This window comes from Notolepis coatsorum (genome assembly GCF_963971535.1).
Source record: "Notolepis coatsorum genome assembly, chromosome: 8".
Lineage (NCBI taxonomy): Eukaryota > Metazoa > Chordata > Actinopteri > Aulopiformes > Paralepididae > Notolepis > Notolepis coatsorum.
Window position 1 is genome coordinate 141,424,902 of NC_140172.1, and position 24,118 is coordinate 141,449,019.

Here is a 24,118-nt window from a genome sequence, read left to right on the forward strand (position 1 = left end):
ACAGGTAAATAACATTTCAATGCAGTAAAAAAAAAGCAATATTTTCGGGTTTGGTCCACATATAAGCCGCACCGTTATATAAGCCGCAGGGTCGAAAAATGGGGAAAAAAGCCGCGGCTTATAGTCCGAAAAGTACGGTACTACTATTATTATTACTATTATTACTACTACTACTACTATTACTATTATTATTACTATTATTACTACTACTATTACTACTACTACTACTACTGCTGCTACTACTACTATTACTACTACTATTACTACTACTACTACTACTACTACTACTATTACTATTACTACTATTATTACTACTACTATTACTACTATTATTACTACTATTATTACTATTACTACTACTAATATTACTTCTATTACTACTATTACTATACTACTATTACTACTGCTGCTACACTGGTATTTTCACGAGGGGTTTTGGCAGCAGCGTACTTCACGTGGATCTCTCTTTGAGTCACACAGCAGTTTCTTGGTCTCTCCGCCCCCAGTGTGGAGTCAGCGGACAGCTTGGCGAAGCTCCTGGAGAAAAACCGCACGCTGCAGGAGGAGAACCACAAGCTGGGCCGGGAGCTGAGCGAGGCGGTTGGGGACACGGCGCTCATGTTCGAGAAGATCATCCTGGTGAGTTAAGGCTGTTTCCCCCGAAGCCTGTTTTTGGGATTCGAACTTCGTCAGGGTTTTTCGAACGGACGTTCGAACCTTCGAGAAAAAATTCTAAATAATATATATATATATATATATATATATATATATATATATATATATATATATATATATATATATAATATCCTCACACTAAATCCTCAATTTGAATAAAGTGATTAATCTGATTAAATTAGGCTTTTTTTTATTGAATCAACTTTCTTTAATGAATATAACTAATCAGTTTTTAATACTATAATATTACTGTAGCCTAATCTTTATCTGCAACTGTGAAGAAAAACCCCATTGGTTTAAACGGAATGAATAGACGCATAAAAAATATATAAAAAAAAAATATATATATATATAAAAAGAAATGTATAAAAAATGTGAATGTGAATGCCAACGTAATGAACGAAGGTCTGAACGTTTGGGCTCAGCCCTACTGGTGAGAGGGCCTTAGCTTCAGGAGATCACCCTGGTGAGAGGGCCTTAGCTTCAGGAGATCATCTAGTGAGAGGGCCTTATCTTCAGGAGATCATCTAGTGAGAGGGCCTTAGCTTCAGGAGATCATCTAGTGAGAGGGCCTTATCTTCAGGAGATCACCCTGGTGAGAGGGCCTTAGTTTCAGGAGATCATCCTGGTGAGAGGGCCTTATCTTCAGGAGATCATCCTGGTGAGAGGGCCTAAGCTTCAGCAGATCATCCTGGTGAGAGGGCCTAAGCTTCAGCAGATCACCCTGGTGAGAGGGCCTTATCTTCAGGAGATCACCCTGGTGAGAGGGCCTTATCTTCAGGAGATCACCCTGGTGAGAGGGCCTTATCTTCAGGAGATCACCCTGGTGAGAGGGCCTTATCTTCAGGAGATCACCCTGGTGAGAGGGCCTTATCTTTAGGAGATCACCCTGGTGAGAGGGCCTTATCTTCAGGAGATCACCCTGGTGAGAGGGCCTTAGCTTCAGGAGATCACCCTGATCATCAAGTCTCGAACGTTATTGTTTTGATGATGAGAACTTGCACGTCTGTTTTATCATCTGCCCACATTTTTCACAGGGTAATTTGTAGCGCTGTCCCCGACTAAGGATTTGGATAGTCAACTTTGATTGGCCGAAATTAGCCGATAGTCGACTATCAGTCGACTATGAAAAAAAAAAAAAAAAGGATAATTTTTATTTTATTTATTATATATATATATATTTTTTATCATTCCATTTGGGCTGTGGGGGGTGCTTAATGTCTGAAGGAGTCGACGGAAGGCTTCTTGTCCTCTGCAAAAGCATGCAATTGGTCCACTGATGGATACATCTTGATATTTGTCTAGTCTAGTGTGTTCATTAGATGGGTGAAATCCTCTTTCAGTGCCTCTGTGCCTGTTTTCTTAGGCAGTTAGCCTGCTGGTATACGTGCCATTAGCGTTAGCCACGCTTCTAGGCCTCTTTTCTTTTGGAAAGAATGATACACATTTTTTTTTAATATACCGGTATATATATTTTTTTTTCATTCGACTAAGAGGTTGGCAGTCGACTACGGCTCCTTTCGATCGATTAGTCGACTATTCGACTAATATGGGTCAGCCCTAGTAATTTGTGAGATTAGTCAAGTATCAAAATATGAGCCGGTTTTAATCGCTGTACGACCTACAGTATAGGTGATAGTGTTCTGCCGTTTCTCCATTGACTGGCTCGGTACAGGATGGCAAGGACACACAACAGACCTGTGTGTCCTCTTGTGTTCTGTAGTCGGTCCATTTCCCCCATTTTTCATTAAATTGTGTCTCTTGTAATCTCAGTTTGTATGTAAGTTTTTCCATTATGAATATCTCTTCCACACCCGCTGCTCCTCAGTCGGAGATTCCATTTTCTACCATTAGTCTCCTAATAGCTCTTTTTACTAACAGTACTTTTTAAAGATTTATTTGTTGGCGTTTTATCGCTTTATTGCTACTGGGCAGTCCAGTAGAGCGAGACAGAGGAGGAATGGGAGACAGAGTGGGGGGAAGACATTCGGCAAATAACGACTGGTTCGGGAGTCGAACCCGGGTCGGCCGTGTCGCGGCTGAGCGCGCTATGTGGTTCGCCACTGGGGCGCCCAGATAACGGTACTTTAATATGATATTCATTGTTTGCTTCTTTCATTTGACTTTGTATGCAATAGCACCACCTCTAAATGTTGTTTTACACTGTGTTTGAATGTACAGGCTCTCCGACGTGCCTGGCTTATGAAATTCAGATCAAACTAGCGATCGCATGATGTCATCCTTTTCTTTTGTTCCTTCATTCTAGACGGAGCATGCAAATGAGAAGATGCAAAGCAAATTTGAAGAGCTTAGGCAACATGAAGCGTAAGTTGAAATTCTTGAAATAATACTTAACCTCTTAACCCTTTCACTGCCACACTACAGAAGGTTAACCCTTTACTATCACACTACCGACGGTTACCGGGTGTGGGCGGTTCTGTAGTGTGGCGGTGAAAGGGTTAACCTTCTGTGTATTGTCGCAGTGAAAGGGTTAACCGCTTGGTAGTGCGGCAGTGAGAGGGTTAACAGGCACCCAGAAAAGTGGCAATTATTTTTTTACTTGAACTTGAGGACTGCATACTTTTTTTGCAAAGCTTAAGGCCCCCCCACATAGTCAGGCGGAACGTACGCGGACTGGACTCTGCGCGGCATGTCCGCAGTCGTTTGAGCTTTCATAGTCGAGCGTACCACCGCGTACCAATTTCCTACATGTCTCACGTCGGTTTACTACATTTCCCACAATTTCTCCACGCCGTTTACACTTTCTGTCACGGTGTCGTCCACCGATGTCAAAATAAAGAGGTTATCTCTGTTCCCAAGATTTGGAAATAAAACACACTTCATTTAGAAAAGCCATTCAAACATGTCTAGTTTCTTCAGATGAGGGCGGTCAGGTGGCGTAGCGGAGATTGCACTCGTCACCAATGCAAGAGGCTGCGGTCTCGACTCCCGGAGTCAGCATTGCCTTGGCTTGGGCTGATCGCTATACTAACTCGTTTGGCTGGGTTAGGGGTAGGGAAGCCGTGGGTGGGAAACTGGCGTTGTGGACAGCGACAGGTCTGGGCGCTTGCTCAGCGGAGGCAGGACTTTGTGAAGGCAGCGTGACCTCCCACGTGTTACGCTTCACCAATGAGCGCCATCGCTGCCAGGTGAGAAGAGAGCCACTGGCTGTCGCTGCACGTGTCGGAGGAAGCGTGCGGATACTTCAGGGTTCCCTTGTACCGACCAGTAGGAGAACATGCGCACAACAACCAGGTAGGGGAGGGGGGGAATTGGCACAACGACTAAATTGGGATGGGGAGAAAACAGAGAAAAATCGGAGTGGATAAAAAAAATCAAAATAAAAAATAGTTTCTTCAGATGATGAAATAACAATAACGATTAGCTAGATTTAGCGTCATCTACCGGCCAAAGTTTTACCGGACCAATCCTACCCATTTAACCATGAACCTGCCCTACTCTCTCTTGGCACGGAGTGAGTGTTCAGAGTAAAATGCAGATCGGTGTCACATTAAATGCAGGTCAATGTCAACCAAAACGCAGAGCAGCCTTTTGTGTGACACCTAGTGAGCGGTTCCACGTACGTTCCGCCCGACTATGTGGGGGCCTTTAGCTTTATAATTATAGCACATGCATGAGCCTGGTCTCTTTTGAAAGATAACATTCTGAAGTTACTAATGCAAAAAAGGGAAATCACTTTTAGTGCTAATGAAATAGAGTAACCAAGGTCTGAACTTGAGTTGAACTTGTCTACTCACATTTTTCTGTAGTGGTTGCAAGATTCCATATTCCAATATTCCAGCATAGAGGTATAAGCTGGAAAACAGTGCGGTTCCATAGCCTGAAGGCTTATGTAGTACAGGTCATAATTTGATAGAAATCCGTTCAGAAATGGGTCTTTGAGAGATATTTCTGAGTAAAACCGGCGACCAAAAAAAACCTGCATGTGGCGCGTAAAAAGACTCGCCTGACATCGTCACGTAACTTTTACTTGAGAACTGAGGCACGGATTTGGTCGAGTGAGGTGGCGTTTGAAAGAAAACAAATATATCTTTCGAACGGTATATAATGTTTGGCGAGAAATGCAGCCCGAGCCGCTAGACGCTCGCAAAAATTACATTTTAACACTTGATCCCCACCAAAATATTTCAGATGTAAACTGGATCTTCAGAATGTGTTGGAAACTCTGGACGACCAGGACCTGAAGGACAAGCTGGAGGTGATGAGGAACCTGCAGGACACCATCCTGGAGCTGCAGGTTAGATGTTCTCACCCTGATGTTCTCATGTTCTCACCCTGATGTTCTCATGTTCTCACCCTGATGTTCTCACCCTGATGTTCTCATGTTCTCACCCTGATGTTCTCATGTTCTCACCCTGATGTTCTCATGTTCTCACCCTGATGTTCTCACTCCCATGTTCTCACCCCGATGTTCTCACCCCAAAACACCCATGTGCTGCCAATCTGTAGAGACCAAAGCCACATAATAGTGAAACCATGTATTGTATGCAATCTGTATACTGTATACAAACTGTATCCTGTATACTACTGCTTTCACAGCCCTACACTGTAATCATAATAATCATAACCACCCACCTCATACTATAGTCTACCCATATACTCTGTATTATGGCATGTACAACAGTGCTGTATATACAGCTTATTTACATTTATATTTTTACCGCATATACTGTGTATATATATACATATTTGTCTGAATATACATGTATATAACCCCTCTATATACTTACTTATACACCTGCATATAACTCATAGCTCTGTATGATGGCATGTACAATAATGCTGTATATACCATATATATATTTATACTCGCCGCATATATATCTATCCACACCTGTCTGTAGATACCTACACATAATCCTTTTACATATGTAGATACTATATCTATATCTGTACATATCCTACTCTTACTAGTCTTTATACCTGTACCACTCTACATATGAACTACAACTCTATACATACATCTGACTAGCACTATCACTCGGTAGTACTAATTTGTATATTTCGTATATTGCTGTTGCACTTTACTGTTACATTTGCACTCTGGTTGGATAGCAAACTTCTTTTTGTTCTACTGTACTTGTGCCGTATAATGACAATACATTTGAATCTAATCTATATCTAAACCTGCATAATATAATGCTACGCTAGCTACATATCGCAGCCGGGCAGATGAACATATCGATGGCTGAAACGCAAAACCTCATATCTGCACAACTTCAGATTTCGTTTCCTTCCTCAGAGTGAGAGCGCTGGTATCACTGCCTCCATCGAGGCCATGGCGTCAGAAGGTGGCCTTCCTGGTGAGGCCTGTGGGGACGGCGTCGACGGCTCCCTGGAGAACACCCCTGGAAGTGACTCGCCACAGGTAGCTCTGTTTTCATGTGGGGATGCACCGATTCCATATTGATATCGGATATCGGCTCCGATATCACTAAAATAGCTGGATCGGATATCGGTAAAAAAATTAATATTATATATAATATAATTTCATTTCAGATAATGGTATCGGATCGGTACTCTGTATCGGCCGATACCCAAAGCCAGGTATCGGTATCTCGGCACTGAAAAGGTCGGATCGGTGCATCCCTATAGTGGGCTTCTCCAATAACACGAACGAGTCCTTAGCTGGTATCAGTGTGGCATTAGTTATTATGTGCATTTTTAGAGAGACTAGACAAGAATTCTTGTTATTCAGAAATGAATCTTCGTGTCAAGGGGGCAATGATTTGATTTGAGATGGACTATTCCAGTTTCTCTATTATGTGACCTTATTCTTAAGGTGTCACATCCAGGCCTTTGGATCAGTGGTGCACTGGATTATCGGGCTGGAATATGGACCAGTATGGACCAGTATACATGAGGGCAGGGGGACCAGTATACATGAGGGCAGGGGGACCAGTATACATGAGGGCAGGGGGACCAGTATACATGAGGGCAGGGTTACAGGAGCAGTATACATGAGGGCAGGGTTAAAGGTTAAATTGATGACACATTAATCCAGGGTATCTGCAGGGTATTAAAAAGTGTTACAATACCTAATTCCCAATTTAAGTCTTAAATTTCATTTGCACAGGTATTACATGGGGAGGGGGGGGGCAGCCCAGCTGTCGGGACAAAATAATATTAAATATATGAAAGGTTTTTGTATTCAAGTCATCGTTTTTTGCTGGGCTACCGCCTACCGGGAGCTTGGTGCGTCTGGCGAGAGCTTGTATGGAACGTGTGATAATTTTAATTGGCAAAAGTGCAGCCGCCAGTTCATTGTCGCTATGTTTTTAGTTTTTTTCCCTTATTATTATTAGTTTGTTTTAGTTTTTAGTTAGTGGTTTCGTTTTATTTATTTATTTTTTTGCTAGTAAATTTAAAATAAATGTAACTACCAGATGAACATTTATATTTGTGAAATAAGAAAAATCTTCCTGGTTCTTTTCAGCTTAACTTTATTAAAATGTAGATTTTCACAACAATTGAATTTGAACGACTGTTCTCCCCTCTGCCGCCCCCTACAGACCCCGGCCGATAAGCCCTCCTCCGGAGACAGCTACACCACCCACCACGCCCTGCGCCAGGCCCAGATGTCCAAGGAGCTGATCGAGCTCCACAAAGTCCTGGCCCTGAAGGAGGCCTTCGTGAAGAAGATCTGCCAGAATGACAACCAGCTGGACCCTCTGCAGTCTGAGCAGCAGGTACAGCTCCACTCATTAATAGGGATGGGTACCGAATCCGGTACTTTTAAGGGTACCGAGTACCGACCGACCGACCGACCGTACTACAGTACCGATTCACGTGAGATCCACCGGTGGCACATTGCGGTACTGTTAAAATGTCAACGTTTCATTTAACGCGAAACTAAACCTATGAAGTGTGCCTCACGTCAACGTTCACGCGCACAATACACGCTTACCTAGGATTTGACTTGATTCAACAACAAAGCAGTCGGGCCAATGGCAAGCCGAAAACGGTCTTATTCGTGTGGTTACACTTTACAAAGCTACGATGCTCGCTGCAATATTATATATTATATATATATTAACAAATTGTTCTAAATAAATAATAATGATAATAAATCATTTGAAGTTTGGATTTTTTTTTTTTTTACAACTGAGGTAGGTAGATAAAATGTTTAGAGACTAAAGTACCAAACAAATGTACCGTTGGGTATCGGTTCAAATGTGAACGGTACCCAACCCTACTCATTACATCAACACTGTTGACTATTTTACTGTAAATGAGGGCTGTTTTATTTAATTTAACAATTTTATTGCACTGCACTATTGCATCATTTCACTGTCTATTCTATTTTACTAACTATTTTATTGAACTGCACTATTGCATCATTTTACTCTGTCTATTCTATTTTACTAACTATTTTATTGCACTGCACTATTGCATCATTTTACTCTGTCTATTCTATTTTATTAACTATTTTATTGCACTGCACTATTGCATCATTTTACCGTCTATTCTATTTGACTAACTATTTTATTGCATTGCACTATTTTACCCTGTTTATTCTATTATACTTTTTATTATTTTTTTTATTATCTATTTTAAAACGACCATAGAATCAAACCATAAACAAGGTGGCCTATTCTGATGTTGGATGCTAATGTGAAAACAAATGTTTTTACATGTCTGCACTTATTTTTTTACATGTCTTTTTTGTTGCTGTGAAGCACTTTGAGCTGCAATTCTCAAAATAAAGTAAAGTTGATTATTATTAGGAGGGTTTCTGCTCCCAGGCCTCTTTTGACTGTGGAGAAACTCTAGGAACCAACATCTAGGAACCAACATCTAGGAACCAACATCTAGGAACCAACATCTAGGAACCAGCATCTAGGAACCAACATCTAGGAACCAACATCTAGGATAGGCTAAAACCTTATGACCACCAGACGCGATTGATTATTGAAAATCAATAAAATGTCAATTGATGAAGCTTCTGTCCATGTTGCTCCCCCACAGAAGAACCTCCAGAGTCTGCAGTCTGCGTTTGAGAGTTTGCAGAAGGAGAAGGAAGTCCTCATCGTGGAGCTCCGTGCCAAAGCAGACCCAAAAACCAACCACGCCAAGTAAGCCCAGTTAGACAACCAAGCCAAGTTAGACAACCACGCCAAGTAAGCCCAGTTAGACAACCAGGCCAAGTAAGCCCAGTTAGACAACCAGGCCAAGTAAGCCCAGTTAGACAACCAGGCCAAGTAAGCCCAGTTAGACAACCAGGCCAAGTAAGCCCAGTTAGACAACCAGGCCAAGTAAGCCCAGTTAGACAACCAGGCCAAGTAAGCCAAGTTAGACAACCACACCAAGTTAGACAACTACGCCAAGTAAGCCCAGTTAGACAACCAGGCCAAGTAAGCCCAGTTAGACAACCAGGCCAAGTTAGCCCAGTTAGACAACCAGGCCAAGTTAGCTCAGTTAGACAACCAGGCCAAGTAAGCCAAGTAAGACAACCACACCAAGTAAGCTCAGTTAGACAACCAGGCCAAGTAAGCCCAGTTAGACAACCAGGCCAAGTAAGCCCAGTTAGACAACCAGGCCCAGTTAGACAACCAGGCCAAGTAAGCCCAGTTAGACAACCAGGCCAAGTAAGCCCAGTTAGACAACCAGGCCCAGTTAGACAACCAGGCCAAGTAAGCCCAGTTAGACAACCAGGCCAAGTAAGCCCAGTTAGACAACCAGGCCAAGTACGCTCAGTTAGACAACCAGGCCAAGTAAGCCCAGTTAGACAACCAGGCCAAGTAAGCCCAGTTAGACAACCAGGCCAAGTAAGCCCAGTTAGACAACCAGGCCAAGTAAGCCCAGTTAGACAACCAGGCCAAGTAAGCCCAGTTAGACAACCAGGCCAAGTAAGCCCAGTTAGAATGTTGGGTGAATTGTAGAAGTTTAAAAAAAGAAAATGAGACGGAAGCTAGGGCTGGGCGATATCTATCGATAATTATCGAGTATAATTATATATAAAGTAATAAAAATAAAAAATTTAAACAGATGTAGGTATGTTTATTTTGCAGCAATTCTTTGTCGTTGCCGCCATCTTTAGTGTTACATCCCCTCACACTCCAGTTATCAGGCTGCAGCTGGTTTAAAAGCGAAAGTAAACTTCTCTGCTGGCTGTGGCTCCAGGGGAGTTGAACAGTTCTGACTCTGCTAGTTTATCTTTTGGCGCTTTTTTGGTGGACAAACCACCGCACATGTTCACCGTGACTCGTGACTGGAGTCTAGCTCTGCTAGCACACATAGCCTACTGTGTACAGACGGTTTCAAACTGTATTTTAAATTAGAAAGCAAACAAAATAAATGGACAAGAGAAAAATAAATCTCAATTTGGTCAGTATTGTCATTTGGACAAGCAAAGCCATTACTTTAAGTTGCAGGCAAGAAAGACAAGTCTGTCCACTGTCTCTGGTTTTAAAACTGCCCTGTTGCAGGTCACAAAAAAAGAAATTATATATAAAAAAAAAAAACGATTTTTAGATTTTCTTTTAAATTTCGATATCGATTATTAAAATATATCGCTGTATTTATCGTTATCGTTATATCGCCCAGCCCTAACGGAAGCAGCCAGTAGTGCTTAAGTTATTAACAAAAGAAATAGTGCAAACAGTTAAATTATTTGCTACAGGCAGACACACAAACCTGTCTATATTTTCAAATGTATTTATTTTGATTGCAAAACTGTCTTTAAACTTAATGAAACGGTGGCATTAGAAGGTCTTAGATGTAGCCCTGTTGGAGCAGATAATAACCGTATGATGAGATAATAAGCTCCTCCTCCTTCTTCTTCTCTCAGGCTCAGCGAGCAGCGCAGGAAGCGGCTGCAGGAGCTGGAGGCTCAGATGCAGGACATGAAGAAGAAGCTGCTGGAGCAGAACAAGCTGCTGAAGATGAAGGAGACGTCCGTCAAGAACATGAGCAAGCTGATGACGGAGATACAGGTCAGAGGTCAACATGAGGAGATACAGGGCAGAGGTCAGAGCAACATGAGGAGATGTAGGGCAGAGGTCAACATGAGGAGATACAGGTCAGAGGTCAGAGCAACATGAGATACAGGGCAGAGCAACATGAGATACAGGTCAGAGCAACATGAGGAGATACAGGGCAGAGGTCAGAGCAACATGAGATACAGGGCAGAGGTCAGAGCAACATGAGATACAGGGCAGAGCAACATGAGATACAGGTCAGAGGTCAGAGCAACATGAGATACAGGGCAGAGCAACATGAGATACAAGTCAGAGGTCAGAGCAACATGAGATACAGGGCAGAGGTCAGAGCAACATGAGATACAGGTCAGAGGTCAGAGCAACATGAGATACAGGGCAGAGGTCAGAGCAACATGAGATACAGGGCAGAGCAACATGAGATACAGGTCGGAGGTCAGAGCAACATGAGATACAGGTCAGAGCAACATGAGATACAGGGCAGAGGTCAGAGCAACATGAGATACAGGTCAGAGGTCAGAGCAACATGAGATACAGGGCAGAGCAACATGAGATACAGGTCAGAGGTCAGAGCAACATGAGATACAGGGCAGAGCAACATGAGATACAGGGCAGAGGTCAGAGCAACATGAGATACAGGGCAGAGCAACATGAGATACAGGTCAGAGGTCAGAGCAACATGAGATACAGGGCAGAGGTCAGAGCAACATGAGATACAGGGCAGAGCAACATGAGATACAGGTCAGAGGTCAGAGCAACATGAGATACAGGTCAGAGGTCAGAGCAACATGAGATACAGGGCAGAGGTCAGAGCAACATGAGATGCAGGTCAGAGGTCAGAGCAACATGAGATACAGGTCAGAGGTCAGAGCAACATGAGATACAGGTCAGAGCAACATGAGATACAGGTCAGAGCAACATGAGATACAGGTCAGAGGTCAGAGCAACATGAGATACAGGTCAGAGGTCAGAGCACCATGAGATACAGGTCGGAGGTCAGAGCAACATGAGATACAGGTCAGAGGTCAGAGCAACATGAGATACAGGTCAGAGGTCAGAGCAACATGAGATACAGGTCAGAGGTCAGAGCAACATGAGATACAGGTCAGAGGTCAGAGCAACATGAGATACAGGGCAGAGCAACATGAGATACAGGGCAGAGCAACATGAGATACAGGGCAGAGGGCAGAGCAACATGAGATACAGGGCAGAGCAACATGAGATACAGGTCAGAGGTCAGAGCAACATGAGATACAGGGCAGAGGTCAGAGCAACATGAGATACAGGTCAGAGCAACATGAGATACAGGTCAGAGCAACATGAGATACAGGTCAGAGCAACATGAGATACAGGGCAGAGCAACATGAGATACAGGGCAGAGCAACATGAGATACAGGTCGGAGGTCAGAGCAACATGAGATACAGGTCAGAGCAACATGAGATACAGGTCGGAGGTCAGAGCAACATGAGATACAGGGCAGAGCAACATGAGATACAGGTCGGAGGTCAGAGCAACATGAGATACAGGGCAGAGCAACATGAGATACAGGGCAGAGGTCAGAGCAACATGAGATACAGGTCAGAGCAACATGAGATACAGGTCAGAGCAACATGAGATACAGGTCAGAGCAACATGAGATACAGGGCAGAGCAACATGAGATACAGGTCGGAGGTCAGAGCAACATGAGATACAAGTCAGAGGTCAGAGCAACATGAGATGCAGGTCAGAGGTCAGAGCAACATGAGATACAGGTCGGAGGTCAGAGCAACATGAGATACAGGGCAGAGCAACATGAGATACAGGTCAGAGGTCAGAGCAACATGAGATACAGGGCAGAGGTCAGAGCAACATGAGATACAGGTCGGAGGTCAGAGCAACATGAGATACAGGTCAGAGGTCAGAGCAACATGAGATACAGGTCAGAGGTCAGAGCAACATGAGATACAGGTCAGAGGTCAGAGCAACATGAGATACAGGGCAGAGGTCAGAGCAACATGAGATACAGGGCAGAGGTCAGAGCAACATGAGATACAGGGCAGAGCAACATGAGATACAGGGCAGAGCAACATGAGATACAGGTCAGAGGTCAGAGCAACATGAGATACAGGTCAGAGGTCAGAGCAACATGAGATACAGGGCAGAGCAACATGAGATACAGGGCAGAGGTCAGAGCAACATGAGATACAGGTCAGAGGTCAGAGCAACATGAGATACAGGGCAGAGCAACATGAGATACAGGGCAGAGGTCAGAGCAACATGAGATACAGGTCGGAGGTCAGAGCAACATGAGATACAGGTCAGAGCAACATGAGATACAGGTCAGAGGTCAGAGCAACATGAGATACAGGGCAGAGCAACATGAGATACAGGTCAGAGGTCAGAGCAACATGAGATACAGGTCAGAGCAACATGAGATACAGGGCAGAGGTCAGAGCAACATGAGGAGATACTGGTCCGTCCAGTACCTCTTTAATATGATCAGATGTTGATTGGTAGGGGGGGGGTCAATGCAGCAATATATCACAATATTTTGCGTGCCGATATTATATCGATACAGTGACGCCAAGTATGATGATGATGATTTTCGATGGCGCGGCCGAGGTCAGTCGCTGTTGGTTTTGCTCCGCAGAGATTGTGCGCACTTTTAGTTATTATGTTTATTTTTAATACTTTTTTTTTATAAAAACCACGCTGGCATGGACGTAAGGCTGTCCCTGAACCCTGTTTTGGGGATACACATTTTTGGGGATTTTATTTTTTCTATGCCTATTTTATTATTGTATTTTGCACAATCAATGCGGGCATGACCACCCGCATTTCACTGTATGCCCTGGTATGTATGTGACAAATAAACCTCTTGATTCTTGATTCTATGCTTGAAAATCCCATTTTACTGCAATAAAAAATTATTGGAATGAGTGAACAGACTGAAAACCGAAAACGTTTTATCTTATTACATCACAAGACGATGTGTATATAATTTGTTTTGCTGATGTTAAGAAAGTTTTCTGTTGGGGACATAATTTGCAGTTGAAAAAGGAAATAAAATCGCAATATATATCGCAATATTGTGATATTACGATATCATGACTCTGGTAGTAGAGATGGGTCCGATCCAAGACTACTACGGGTACCGTCGGTAGTGTGATAGTAAAGGGTTAACCTTCTGTAGTGTGGCAGTGAAATGGGTAACCTAAGTTCTGTGTATTGTCGCAGTGAAAGGGTTAACCGTTTGTATTGCGGCAGTGAAAGGGTTAAATAGTGCTATGAAAAATGATGACAAACTAGTAGTTAGGCTTGCTGTGGTCGTCGGGGTGATACCGGTATTACTGTGTTCAGGCTCCACAGAGTACATTACCTGCCCACCGCCCCCGACCGGTGTATGTTTATTTATTTATCTTTAGGAAAATATTTTATAACGTTCCAATAAAATTAAATAAAAATAAAAAAAACAGATTGCTAACTAACCCTGAATGACCGGATGTTGCAGAGAAAGCACTGACGCTGGGGACTCGTCGACGCTCAGCTAGTTTTTTTTTTTTTTTTTTTTTTTTTTTTTATCCACTTTTTCTCCTTTATTATTATTATATTGTTTTTTTCTCCCATCCAAATTTTGAGTTTCCAATTCTCCCCTCCCCTGTCTTGAACGTTGCTCGACTATGCCTCCCACTGGCCGGTTGTAGGGAGGATAGAAGCCTTGCATCACGTGTCCCCCTCCGGTACACGAGGAGGCAGCCTGTCGCATCTTTTCACCTGCCAGCACGGACTCTCAGTGGCGAGGTGTAACGCACTCACACTACCCCGCTACTTCCTGTCTCTGCTGTGCAGGCGTCCCCCAACCGACCTGTAGGAGTCGCTGTCCACAACGTCCAAATCCCCACACATCGACTTCCACCCTCTAACTGTCGATGAGTTAGTATGACGGCTGGCCCAAGCCGGAGGCAATGCTGACACCCGGATTTGAGACCGGAGTCTCTTGCATTGGTGACGAGCGCAATCTCCGCTGCGCCACCCAGCCGCCCTTCTTTTTTCTTTTTTTAAACCGCCGCTTAATATTCAAAATCCCCTCCTTATCAGAGAGAGAGAAATAATGTATATCAGAAGGCTTTGTTCACAGGACCACAGCTGAACCGCAGATGAAGCTACTGTAGGAGCCGTCTATGAATAGACCGTTCATTGTTCTAGAGCTGCAGCGAAGACTGGAGAGACTCGGGAGAAGACAGAAAATCACCCGTGAGAGGTGTTGTGGAAATGATTAAGAACAAAGGATGAGCCGTTGTGAAATCATTCTGAGTCGAGTTATTAAAAAATAACATAGTTTAATCATCTGTGGCCACAGTGAAAAAGTGATCAGTTTACAGGAAGACTCATGTTCACACACGAGCGTCTGACCAGAAAGTGACCAAGAGCTCTGGTCAGACGTACATTAATACACAATTGAAATGACGTCCACTAGACATTCAGAAAGTCTGCCCAAAGGAGAGAAATGAATAACCAGCCTTGGCTAGGCGGTGTTATCTGTTATGTCTTTAACTGGAATGGAAAACAACCTTGCTAGAAAAGGAAAATATTAGGTCAAAAGTCATCCTCTCTCCACATTAAAGGGACCGTAGTGTTTCTGCCAGTGTCTGAGCTCAGTTTACTAGTTGGTCATATTAACCAGTCGGCTGTAAGACATGGAATATGTATTTTAACACGGATGTATATAGATAACATTCCCTTAACGGAGGTCTGTGGACTGTATTGAAGTCAGCAAATGAAACGCTGCATGCATTATACAATAATACACTACCTAAAGCATACTGCACCTAGTTACACTGAATACTGGAATATATATTTCATATTTCCTTTAGTTAGATTTAGACTTAAATTATAATTATAACCAAATTGTTTACCCCATGCTCAGTATGCTCAGTATATTCTTACTGTATTTATTTCTGTATATATCATTTCATTCATTTTATCCTATTTTATTTTACTCTACTCTTATCCTAGGCAACTTGATTTGATTTGTGTTATTATTCTAATTTGTGACCTGTCCTGTCTAAATGTTTAAATGTTGAGCGATTTGCAGTGTCTAATTTCCCACGGGATAATAAAAGTATTTCTATTCTATTCTATTCTATTCTATTCTATTCTATTCTATTACTGTCCTCGCAGGCCATGAAGTCCCAGCGCGTGCAGCTGATGAAACAGTTGAGGGAGGAGTCCGACAAATTCAAGGTCTGGAGGAACCAGAAGGACAAGGAGGTGACCAAGCTCCAAGAGAAGGTAGAGGTCTCCACGCCAACTCCCACATCCTGCCGTGTCGTGATTCACACTAATGAACTCGGGTAGAGAGCCACAACAATACTCTCCTTGGCTCCTGCTTTGGCATGTTTGCTTAAAGTTTCTCTCTCTCTCTCTCTCTCTCTCTGTCTCTCTCTCTCCGTCTCTCTCTCCGTCTCCCTGTCTCTCTGTCTCTCCGTCTCCCTCTCTCTCTGTCTCTCCGTCTCCCTCTCTCTCTCTCTCTCTCCATCTCCATCTCTCTCTCCCTCTCTCCCCCTCCCTCCTCCCCCTGCAGGATCGTAAGCGGCAATATGAGATTGTGAAGATGGAGAGGGACTTCCAGGCGCAGGCTAATATCCTCAGACGCAAAACTGAGGAGGTGAGGCTTTTGTTTTCTCAATCGTTTCTTTTCTCCATATCGTTTCTTTTTCTTTTCTCCTTATCGTTTCTCTCTCTTTTTTTTTTTATCTTCTCGATGAGGAACATAATGCCTACATATGAGCTCATCCTCATGTCCACACTGTCCTACATGAGATGGACAGCTGTCTTGTAATCTTATAATTGATCAAATAATAAACATTTATAATTATTTAAAATAAAAAAATAAATTATAAGGTGGTAAACTGGAGTTGGATATTGTCTAGTCTATTAACTGAGTGAAAGTGAGGTAAACAAGTTAATAAAAAAAAAAAATTTTGATGACATAAATCACAACAAACAAAGATTGTCGATCACAAATGTAATTTAGATTACAGAAAAAATATCTTCAACAAAAAAAGATCACATCATGTGTCATCACCTTCAGCAAACTGAAACCTCACTTAAAGAATTCAGCTCCTCAAAGCACGCCTGGGTGATTTTTGTTGTTACCCTAGGCCTAGTGCAGGGGTCGGCAACCTGCGGCTCGGGAGCCACATGCAGCTCTTTAGCCAATCAGCTGGCAAAAAAAATATATGATTATTTTGGAGATCGATGTCATACTGTGACACTGAAATGAGAAAATATTTCATAAACTAAAATATACAGTACGTCACACCCCGCCCCGCGCCTCTCCCTGCCGTCTGCAAGTGGCTAATCTTGAGTTTCCGACCCCCCAGTAAGCTAACCATGGATAAATCCAAAGAAAGGAAAGTCTGAGGAAAATAGAGGGTTTAATTCACCGTGGACAGATTAATTTGCTTTCACGACTAACGATGCAGGCTTACCTGTATGCCTGATATGTGGTGCGAAATTTGCGAACAATGAAAAATGTACTTATTTGATAGATTTTCCACAAATAAGGGAAGGACTCAAATAGAGCTGCATAGTTCAGGGTTTTATTTCAAAGTAGTAAAACAGCAATAAAAAGTCATTTTCTTTCTTTTTGTTACTTTATAATTCCATTAATGCAACAAACTGTGTGCTATAAGTATAAAGTATAATAAATCGCCAATTACTTTGGGTATGCAATTGTCAGGCGTTTTATGCTAAATGTGGGGTATGCTTGGGGATATATAAAACATTATACACTGTTATCTTCATTTTAAGGGTAAATCGGTTGTGCGGCTCCCTGAGCATTTTATTTTGTGGGAGGGGGGTACAGTAGCTCTTTTGATAGTAAAGGTAAATACTAGTGAGAGTATTTTTTATTATTATTACAATTCCATTCAGATCTTTTGTCTTATGTATTTAAAAATATAATTAGACACTGCAATGTGGTCTCTTGTCTTCGTTGTATTATCTTTCATATCCACTAGATGGAGATTGGTAGGATTAAAGCACTGATATTCAGTTTCTAGTAATCTTGAAAAGTCTGGATCAGGGTGATCCTATCCTGAATTGCTTTGAAATACCGGGACAAAATCTGGCCGAGTTGTCTGATCCGAGATCACAAAAGAATTAGATTTCAAAAGCTGATCTGATTTGAGATTAAAAGTTTTGAACTACTGGGCCGTGTACATTGTATATTACTAGGGATGTCCGATATTGGCATTAAAATGTAATATAAAAAAATATCTATCGGATATCGTTTTTTTTATTTATTTATTTTTTACATTTATTTAACCTTTATTTACCCAGGCAAGCAAGTAAGAACACATTCTTATTTTATTTATTGTCAAAAGTATGCATAATGTGTTAATTCTACGACAAGAGATATGTAATGTTAATTACCTGAAATTATTCCGTTTTTTTGGGGGGGGGAACCCTGCATATATCGGTATCGGTTGATATCGGTATCGGAAATTAAGAGTTGGACAATATCGGTATATCGGATATCGGTAAAAAAGCTAATATCGAACATCCCTATATATTACTATCGCACTTTACTGTTACATCTGCACTCTCGTTGCATCATGTCAAACTTATTTTCGTTGTGCTGTACTTGTGCTGCATGATGATGAAGATACATTTGAATCTGATCTCCTCATGCGTTTCCCTTCAGGCCGCCGCTGCCAACAAGCGTCTGAAAGATGCCCTGCAGAAGAGGAGCGAGGTCGCGGAGAAGCGCAAAGGACAGCAGAGCAGAGGAGTCGAGGCCGCTGCCGCCAAGCTGAAGGTGATCATGTTGTTCAGTAGGGATGGGACTTCGTGTTTCATAATATCGAATACCCCCCCCCCCCCCAAAAAGAATTATATAAAAAAAATTATGTTTTATATAATTTATCAGCTGACCGACAATAAATCAAAATGACACCATTCACCATTGTAGCCTATAATAACAGCATTGCATTGGCCTATCAACCGGCTTTAACACTTTGAGTGCCAAGAACGAGAAATCTCGTTTTTTAATCGTTGTTTTTTTTATTATCGATTTCCATTCAGTCCATCAATCTAGCCTCACGTTACCAGTGGGGATCTATCTGAGCTCGAACAGGGAAAATACCGCCCCCTATCGTCTCTCCGGATGGTATTGCACCCATTGGATTGGACTGAATGAAATGGATGGGGAAAAAAGAGTCCGGAATCCACATTTGACTTGTCAGGCATGTAACCGGAGACGATCCCATTCATTTTCCGAGCCGCAGAACAGCGTGGAATATGTGTTTCCAGTACCCAGCGTTGGATCAATAAACGCAATCGATATTTGGAATGGCGATCAGGAATTGGAATAATCTTTTTGGAGAACATCTGATCTGAGGTAAGGAATTTGACCAGTCTTGGGGTAATCAGAGCTTTTTTCACAGATATATCAACGTGTCCCCTATGTGTAGGGCTGACCTTCTAAGCTTTTTTTGGCAATCGAAGCTTCGGGGCCAAGCTTTGATTTTAATTCGAAGCTTTAAAAAAAAAAATATATATATATATATATATATATATATATATATATTTTTTTTTTATCTTATGTTGTGGGACTTGTACAGCACTTCGGTAAACTTTGTTGTTTTTAAATGTGCTCTATAAATAAAGTGGATTGGATTAATTAATTAAGTAGCCCCTTTCGTGACTGTGACGCAGCCAACAAGGTTTCACTCGGCTGCGCTGCCTGGGTGCAGTGGGGCTGCTCTCACAGCCAATGACATGACATTACATAATTATGTTGCAACCTTCGTCTATCAAGCAAAAAATTATATTATATTTAATTTATAATTTATAATTATATCAGACAATGCACCTACAAAAGCAGATGATTACAATTAAATTAGCCAACTTGGTAACACATTAGTCATAGCAGCATAGGCATAGCCTTATTAATGTTTTGTGTGGCGTTGCCGTCGTGTACAACGATACTTACGTTTTTTGGGTGATTTGACAAAGTTGTTGTAGAGTCATTGTCTTTGCATATTGTCTGATGACTTCTTCGTCGACATGTCTGCTGCACATGTCCTTGTTGTTTTCAACACAGATAATCTCCACATGCTTGTTGTAGAGAGGTGGAGTCGAGGCGCCGCTTACTTTCGTTTCATTGGAATGGAGGCGCAAGATTTTTTTTTAAACTTCGATTTTTTTTTAATGTTCGAAGTTCGTGCCATCGAACGAAGCTTCGAAGTATTTAAGACAGCCCTACCTATGTGTGTGTGCTGATCAGGAAATAAGATAATTGATTTTTCAGCCCGCTTCTCTAGCGTGCATAAGTACACATATCGATAATCTAGCGTTTATTTGAAAACGATTCATAAATAGGCCGAAAAATGACAACGTGTTTTGTGTATTCCACTAAAGCGCGATTCCTGCAGAATCACCTTTTTTTCTGGAAGTTTAAAAAAAACTAGCTTTTTTCAAAATGGTATAAAACGGAAATGTACAGATTAAAAAAACAATCCGTTTCGACAATGTTGACTGGAAACAAGTCATTGATAAGCGACGGGCGTATTAGACACAGAAAAAAAAACACTATATAAATGCAATTAATAATAATTATTATTATAGCCATAATTTAAGATATAGTTCATGCGTTCGCAAATGTGCTCCCATTGACTACAGCGCCGGCACTCAAGCGCTAAATCGTGCGCCCCCTGCTGGCACTCAAAGTCTTAATAAACAAACAAACAGTAGCATGTGCATCTTTTTGATCAATTAGGCTATGAAAATTAGGCTGCCTCTAAATATAAAAAGGAATTAAATAAGAATGTTTGCTTAAAAAAAGAAGAGGCATTTTACATATAAAAAAAAATATTTTTTTTTCTTTTTTTTTTTTTACAAAACGAATATTAGATTGTAAAAAAAAAATTAAATCGATCTTAAACAGAAACGACTATTCGAATATTCGGTCCCATCCCTAGTTGTTCTGAAGGTGATCATGTTGTTCTGAAGGTCATCATGTTGTTCTGAAGGTCATCATGTTCTGTCAGAAGCAGCTGCTGACTTTTCACTAACTACTGAGAAAAATATGAACATGAATCAGCCCCAGTACTTATTGACCCGACTTTGATAAGACATTTAGAGAGAGTCAATATTTAGCACTTGAATAATCTAGAATTTAAATGTATTCAGTTGTTCAGTCTGACGCCACACGTGACATACTGTATATTCATGTCCGGGGCCGGACAGGAGATACTAGGAGCTCATACCTCTTCAGACAGCAGGAGATACTAGGAGCTCATACCTCTTCAGACAGCAGGAGATACTAGGAGCTCATACCTCTTCAGACAGAAGGAGACACTAGGAACTCATACCTCTTCAGACAGCAGGAGACACTAGGAGCTCATACCTCTTCAGACAGCAGGAGATACTAGGAGCTCATACCTCTTCAGACAGCAGGAGATACTAGGAGCTCATACCTCTTCAGACAGCAGGAGATACTAGGAGCTCATACCTCTTCAGACAGCAGGAGATACTAGGAGCTCATATCTCTTCAGACAGCAGGAGATACTAGGAGCTCATACCTCTTCAGACAGCAGGAGACACTAGGAGCTCATACCTCTTCAGACAGCAGGAGATACTAGGAGCTCATTCCTCTTCAGACAGCAGGAGATACTAGGAGCTCATACCTCTTCAGACAGCAGGAGACACTAGGAGCTCATACCTCTTCAGACAGCAGGAGATACTAGGAGCTCATACCTCTTCAGACAGCAGGAGATACTAGGAGCTCATACCTCTTCAGACAGCAGGAGACACTAGGAGCTCATACCTCTTCAGACAGCAGGAGATACTAGGAGCTCATACCTCTTCAGACAGCAGGAGACACTAGGAGCTCATATCTCTTCAGACAGCAGGAGATACTAGGAGCTCATATCTCTTCAGACAGCAGGAGATACTAGGAGCTCATATCTCTTCAGACAGCAGGAGACACTAGGAGCTCATATCTCTTCAGACAGCAGGAGACACTAGGAGCTCATACCTCTTCAGACAGCAGGAGATATAGGAGCTCATATCTCTTCAGACAGCAGGAGATACTAGGAGCTCATACCTCTTCAGACAGCAGGAGATACTAGGAGCTCATATCTCTTCAGACAGCAGGAGATACTAGGAGCTCATACCTCTTCAGACAGCAGGAGATACTAGGAGCTCATACCTCTTCAGACGGCAGGATATACTAGGAGCTCATATCTCTTCAGACAGCAGGAGATACTATGAGCTCATATCTCTTCAGACAGCAGGAGATACTAGGAGCTCATACCTCTTCAGACGGCAGGATATACTAGGAGCTCATATCTCTTCAGACAGCAGGAGATACTATGAGCTCATATCTCTTCAGACAGCGGGAGATACTAGGAGCTCATATCTCTTCAGACAGCAGGAGATACTATGAGCTCATATCTCTTCAGACAGCAGGAGATACCAGGAGCTCATACCTCTTCAGACAGCAGGAGATACTAGGAGCTCATACCTCTTCAGACAGCAGGAGATACTAGGAGCTCATACCTCTTCAGACAGCAGGAGATACTAGGAGCTCATACCTCTTCAGACAGCAGGAGATACTAGGAGCTCATATCTCTTCAGACAGCAGGAGATACTAGGAGCTCATACCTCTTCAGACAGCAGGAGATACTAGGAGCTCATACCTCTTCAGACAGCAGGAGATACTAGGAGCTCATATCTCTTCAGACAGCAGGAGACACTAGGAGCTCATATCTCTTCAGACAGCAGGAGATACTAGGAGCTCATACCTCTTCAGACAGCAGGAGATACTAGGAGCTCATACCTCTTCAGACAGCAGGAGATACTAGGAGCTCATACCTCTTCAGACAGCAGGAGATACTAGGAGCTCATATCTCTTCAGACAGCAGGAGATACTAGGAGCTCATACCTCTTCAGACAGCAGGAGATACTAGGAGCTCATACCTCTTCAGACAGCAGGAGATACTAGGAGCTCATATCTCTTCAGACAGCAGGAGACACTAGGAGCTCATATCTCTTCAGACAGCAGGAGATACTAGGAGCTCATACCTCTTCAGACAGCAGGAGATACTATGAGCTCATATCTCTTCAGACAGCAGGAGATACTAGGAGCTCATACCTCTTCAGACAGCAGGAGATACTAGGAGCTCATACCTCTTCAGACAGCAGGAGATACTAGGAGCTCATATCTCTTCAGACGGCAGGAGACACTAGGAGCTCATACCTCTTCAGAGAGCAGGAGACACTAGGAGCTCATATCTCTTCAGACAGCAGGAGATACTAGGAGCTCATATCTCTTCAGAGAGCAGGAGATACTAGGAGCTCATATCTCTTCAGACAGCAGGAGATACTAGGAGCTCATACCTCTTCAGACAGCAGGAGATACTAGGAGCTCATACCTCTTCAGACAGCACGAGACACTATGAGCTCATACCTCTTCAGACAGCAGGAGATACTAGGAGCTCATACCTCTTCAGACAGCAGGAGATACTAGGAGCTCATATCTCTTCAGACAGCAGGAGATACTAGGAGCTCATATCTCTTCAGACAGCAGGAGATACTAGGAGCTCATATCTCTTCAGACAGCAGGAGATACTAGGAGCTCATATCTCTTCAGACAGCAGGAGATACCAGGAGCTCAAACCTCTTCAGACAGCAGGAGATACTAGGAGCGTGTGTGTGTGCACACAGACCTGGCTCCTGACTGAAGTGGAGGTGAACTTCCGGCCTCACTGTGTGTGTGTGTGTGTGTGTGTGTGTGTGTGTGTGTGTGTGTGTGTGTGTGTGTGTGTGTGTGTGTGTGCAGACCTGGCTCCTGAATGAAGTGGAGGTGCTGGTGAGCACAGAGGAGGCCCAGCGACACCTCAACGACCTGCTGGATGAGAGGAAGATGCTGGCGCAGGAGGTGGTCACGCTCAAACAGCAGCTGGCTGCAGGCGCGCAGCCCAAAACTGCCAAGATCAGGGTGAGTGCCAGATTTAATTTCAAACCTTTATTTTAACTCGAAAAGCAACTTGAGGTTTCCCTCATTTACAGTCACGTCAAGTGTACATACAGAAATGAGCAAAGAGAGGGGAAAAAAGGCATATAAAATCATAACGATAAGACGAGCAAGGATAACGAATCAATTAAAACACGTACAACTTGATTGACAATGGTTGGAGATCAAGGTTTTAAACTCTGCAACAGAGGGGAGAATCTCAAGCGGAATACACTCTAAATACAACTCCAAAACTTTCCTGTAAACATGTTGTGACCTGTGTATTTACCACGTGGTAAATTGTAATTGTATTTGGAGTGTATTTCGTGACTGTTGGGAACTAGGCTACACTGGCACACCTGCTTCCAGTGAATGACGCTAAGCTAGGCTAACGGTGCGGCTGTTCCCTAAGCCTAATACATGCACAGAGAAGAAAAGGTTATGTAAGATAGGATATTCCTTTATTGATCCCCTTG

The 24,118-nt window shown here is 42.6% G+C and overlaps 1 protein-coding gene across 5 annotated transcripts in view; it reads left to right on the forward strand.

Moving 5' to 3' along the window:
• kif4 (kinesin family member 4) overlaps positions 1–24,118 on the forward strand; it is a 93,657-nt gene that overhangs the window by 48,535 nt on the left and 21,004 nt on the right. For all 5 annotated transcript variants that reach the window (XM_084319926.1, XM_084319930.1, XM_084319928.1 and 2 more), the window contains 11 exons: positions 507–639; positions 2,942–3,000; positions 4,828–4,933; positions 5,939–6,064; positions 7,209–7,385; positions 8,665–8,771; positions 10,487–10,631; positions 15,797–15,907; positions 16,200–16,283; positions 18,327–18,440; positions 23,469–23,627. In XM_084319926.1, the coding sequence (XP_084176052.1) occupies positions 507–639; positions 2,942–3,000; positions 4,828–4,933; positions 5,939–6,064; positions 7,209–7,385; positions 8,665–8,771; positions 10,487–10,631; positions 15,797–15,907; positions 16,200–16,283; positions 18,327–18,440; positions 23,469–23,627 (1,321 nt within the window). The remainder of the gene's footprint in view (positions 1–506; positions 640–2,941; positions 3,001–4,827; positions 4,934–5,938; positions 6,065–7,208; positions 7,386–8,664; positions 8,772–10,486; positions 10,632–15,796; positions 15,908–16,199; positions 16,284–18,326; positions 18,441–23,468; positions 23,628–24,118) is intronic.